At 48.0% G+C, this 3,142-nt stretch overlaps 1 protein-coding gene across 1 annotated transcript in view; it reads right to left on the reverse strand.

Annotated features, from left to right (window-relative positions):
• The window catches only part of LOC107106809 (regulator of G-protein signaling 13-like), a 6,385-nt gene extending 3,600 nt beyond the window's left edge, over positions 1–2,785 (reverse strand). The window contains exon 1 of the mRNA XM_015407014.1: positions 2,725–2,785. Within this exon, the coding sequence (XP_015262500.1) occupies positions 2,725–2,785 (61 nt within the window). The remainder of the gene's footprint in view (positions 1–2,724) is intronic.
• Between the last annotated feature and the right edge of the window lie 357 nt (positions 2,786–3,142).

A 3,142-nucleotide genomic window follows, 5' to 3' on the forward strand; every position in this document is an offset into this window, starting at 1 on the left:
ACACAGGAAGAGGAGATGGAACTCAGCCGAAAGATATCTATGCTTGATCAAACCAATGTTCCATCTAGCACAGAATCCTGTTTCCAGCAGTGGCCATTCAGATGCTCCAGGGAAGCCAACAAGCAAGGCCTGCTGACAGTCACTCTCATCTGCTGACTGTTCCCCCATCAATCTGATAATCAGAGGTACTCCACCTCTGAACACAAAAGATCTTATCTGGCTATCATGGCAATATAGACCTATTCACCATCAATCTGTCCAGTCTCCCTGTAAAACCCATCCAAGTTTTGGGTCATTGCCATATTTTGTGGCAGTGGGTTCCACAAGTCAATTACCCATTGTGTGAAGTAGTACTTCCTTTAGTCTGTATTGACTCTGCTACCAGTCAGTTTAATAGGTTGACCCTAGTTCTAGTATTATGGGAGAGGGAGAATAGTTTGTACACCAAGCGTAGTTTTGTATACCGCTGTCATGTTACCTGCAGATGCCTTTTGCTCAAAACTAAAAATCCCCAGGCTCTCCAACTCCACCAGCATTCTGGTTGCCCTGGTTCTGCACTTTTTCTAGGTCTCTGATATCCTTTCAAGAGGCCATGACCAGAACTGTATGCCATATTCCAAATGTGGCTGCACAGGGGCTGTGGCTATATTGCAAGTTTTATCCCCAGTTCCTTTCCTAATGATTCCTAGGGTAGACTTGCTAGTCCCACATCACCTCAGATCTGGCTACATAACCATCTATTTTGGCCAGTTGTGCCAGGGAGCTGATGGGCAGCCAACTGGGCAGCACCCAGACCATATCATACCTGGTACTCTATGACTCAGTCCCCATGATCATATTATATCTGGTATGCTAGCCTTATTTTCTGGTACTCATACCAGACATTACTTATTTTCTGGTACTCACTGACATATTCATTCCTGAAAATACAAATGACTTTCCTTGGAAACCATTGGGTTTCCTTGGTTTGTCCTGTACTGCCCTCTGGGTGCAGGGGGATGGCATACCTGGAGTCCATGGGGTCTTGAAAGACCAGCCCAGTCACCGCTTCCATACTTGGGTTTTTTTATGGACCAATCGACACACCTGAAGGCATGGTTAATATCACCCCCCTTTGAGTTACACCACATTGCATGGGAGAACAGCAGTGGCGCTGCAGTCTGTCACCTTCTCCTGGCTGGCTTGTGTTTTCCCTTCTGCTCCTGTGCCATCTCCCTCCAGCCAGCCTCCTTCCATTTCCCCAGCCCCAGTGCCACACCTGGTCCATGAGCTAAGCTCCATCTTATTCTTCTCTGTGCCCTGCTTTTTAGCCAGCCCCCACTCTTCAGAGCCCACCCTGCCTTAAGCCACCTGGGCCCAGAGAGCCATGGCTCTCCCATCGGGGCTTGCTTACTGCCTCCATGCCTTCTGAGCCTCCCTGGAGCAGGGCTGTTAAAGCTGCTCTGTTGCTGAGGCTATCCTGACTGCACCCTCCTAGCAGTCAATCTTCCTACAGTGAAACCCATTGGTGGAGGGCTGGTTAGAACGTGGTGATGATATCCATTCACACATACTATCATCCCTGTGAATTCTTCCATCTCATAAAAGGGAAGGATCGTGCATACTGTATGTACCCATGCTCTTGTTATATGTTATATCATAAGTCCGGGGAATGATATTGTGTGGGCCTACACTCCCCTTCACAAAGAGTATTTCAGCATTCATCAAACATATGAATTAGCCTTCATAGGCCCCCTGCCACATGGCAGGGGAAAATCCTCTAAAGGCGCGGCTTTTAAAAGCCGCGCCAACGTTGAGACGCCGCGGCGGGATCCCAGGGATCCCCTGGCCGCGGCGTCTTTTCTCCCCGGCACGATCAAACGCCGGGGAGAAAACACGGACCTGACCGGGAGCCGGCCGAACTGCGCATGTCGGAGAATGCGCAGTTCGGCTACGGGCCGGGGTTGTGCCGGCGCAAGGACGCGCCGGCGATCAAACGCCCGGCTTGCCGCGCAGCTTCCCCTTGAACCACCAAGGTAGGTGGTTGCAAGTTGAGGTGGATTTTCGCGGGGAAGGGCCAGTTCGGGGATGGAAGCACGACGCTTCCCAGATGTTGTGGTGTGATCGCGCCGGTTTGATCCGCCCCCGAACTGTCCCGCTCCCGGCCCAAATCGCCTAGTGTGAACGGGACCATAGTTAACCAAGTTACTACCCTCCTCAATTTTATTGGCAGTTCCAGGTGCGATGTCCCTGTGTCTGAGACACTCCAGAAACAAGTGACCACAGAGTATGTAGGCAGATAGGCAAATACTAAGCATCTTTCTGTTTACTCTCTACTGTCACAGTCTCCCTTGGAAGTGGAGGTGAGCACTCCTTAGGGAAAAGCCCTTCCGTTCTCTCTCCTTCTTCTCTCTTCCAAGCACACAAGATGGGGTGCAGGATCCCTCTCTGCATCCGCATCCCCCTGTTAGCTAGATAGCATAGGAACTGTTTCTATTTCTCTACCCTGCACTATCAAGCATGTGTTTCCAGAATAAAGTAATTATTATTTTGTTTCAACTTGAAACAGTGGCTCTGTGTAACTTTGCAAGCAGGTGGTCAGATCTGACACAAGCACTGCTGCGTTAAAGCCTTGTGCACTCTGCTAACTAACTAAAGAAGGATCTGGACCACCAGAACCAGTACCCTTCCAACAAATTTCTACACTGTTTTAGTGCTCTAGTCACTATTCACATGACTACTTACGTTTAGTAGCCATCAGCTTTTCAAAAGACTGAGACCACTGCAGCACTTCATCCAGACACATTCTTTGAGAAATAAGAGAAATAGTTATCATGACTTTAGAATGGCAGTTCAGCCTTTCCCCCCACCACTAATAATATGAGACTGAAGATCTGTGGCTCCCGTTATATGAGAATTGTTAAAATGACCACCCTATTTTATTTTTTTTAAAAAACCCTACTTAATACTAACAACACAACTGGTTGTTGTTCTGTAGTACCCATAACATCAATGTCTAGGCACTTCACAAAATCAAGCAAAAACAGGGGTGCTTCCAGAATTCTGCTCACCTGAATTTTTTTCAGCATTTTGGATGTCTGAATGATGTAATCTTGAAGCGGAACTAGTGCATTAAGAATCCTCCATTGTTCCATTTAAAAAT

This window comes from Gekko japonicus, unplaced genomic scaffold, assembly GCF_001447785.1.
Source record: "Gekko japonicus isolate JY-2015 unplaced genomic scaffold, Gekko_japonicus_V1.1 scaffold2014, whole genome shotgun sequence".
In the NCBI taxonomy this organism is placed as follows: Eukaryota; Metazoa; Chordata; class Lepidosauria; order Squamata; family Gekkonidae; genus Gekko; species Gekko japonicus.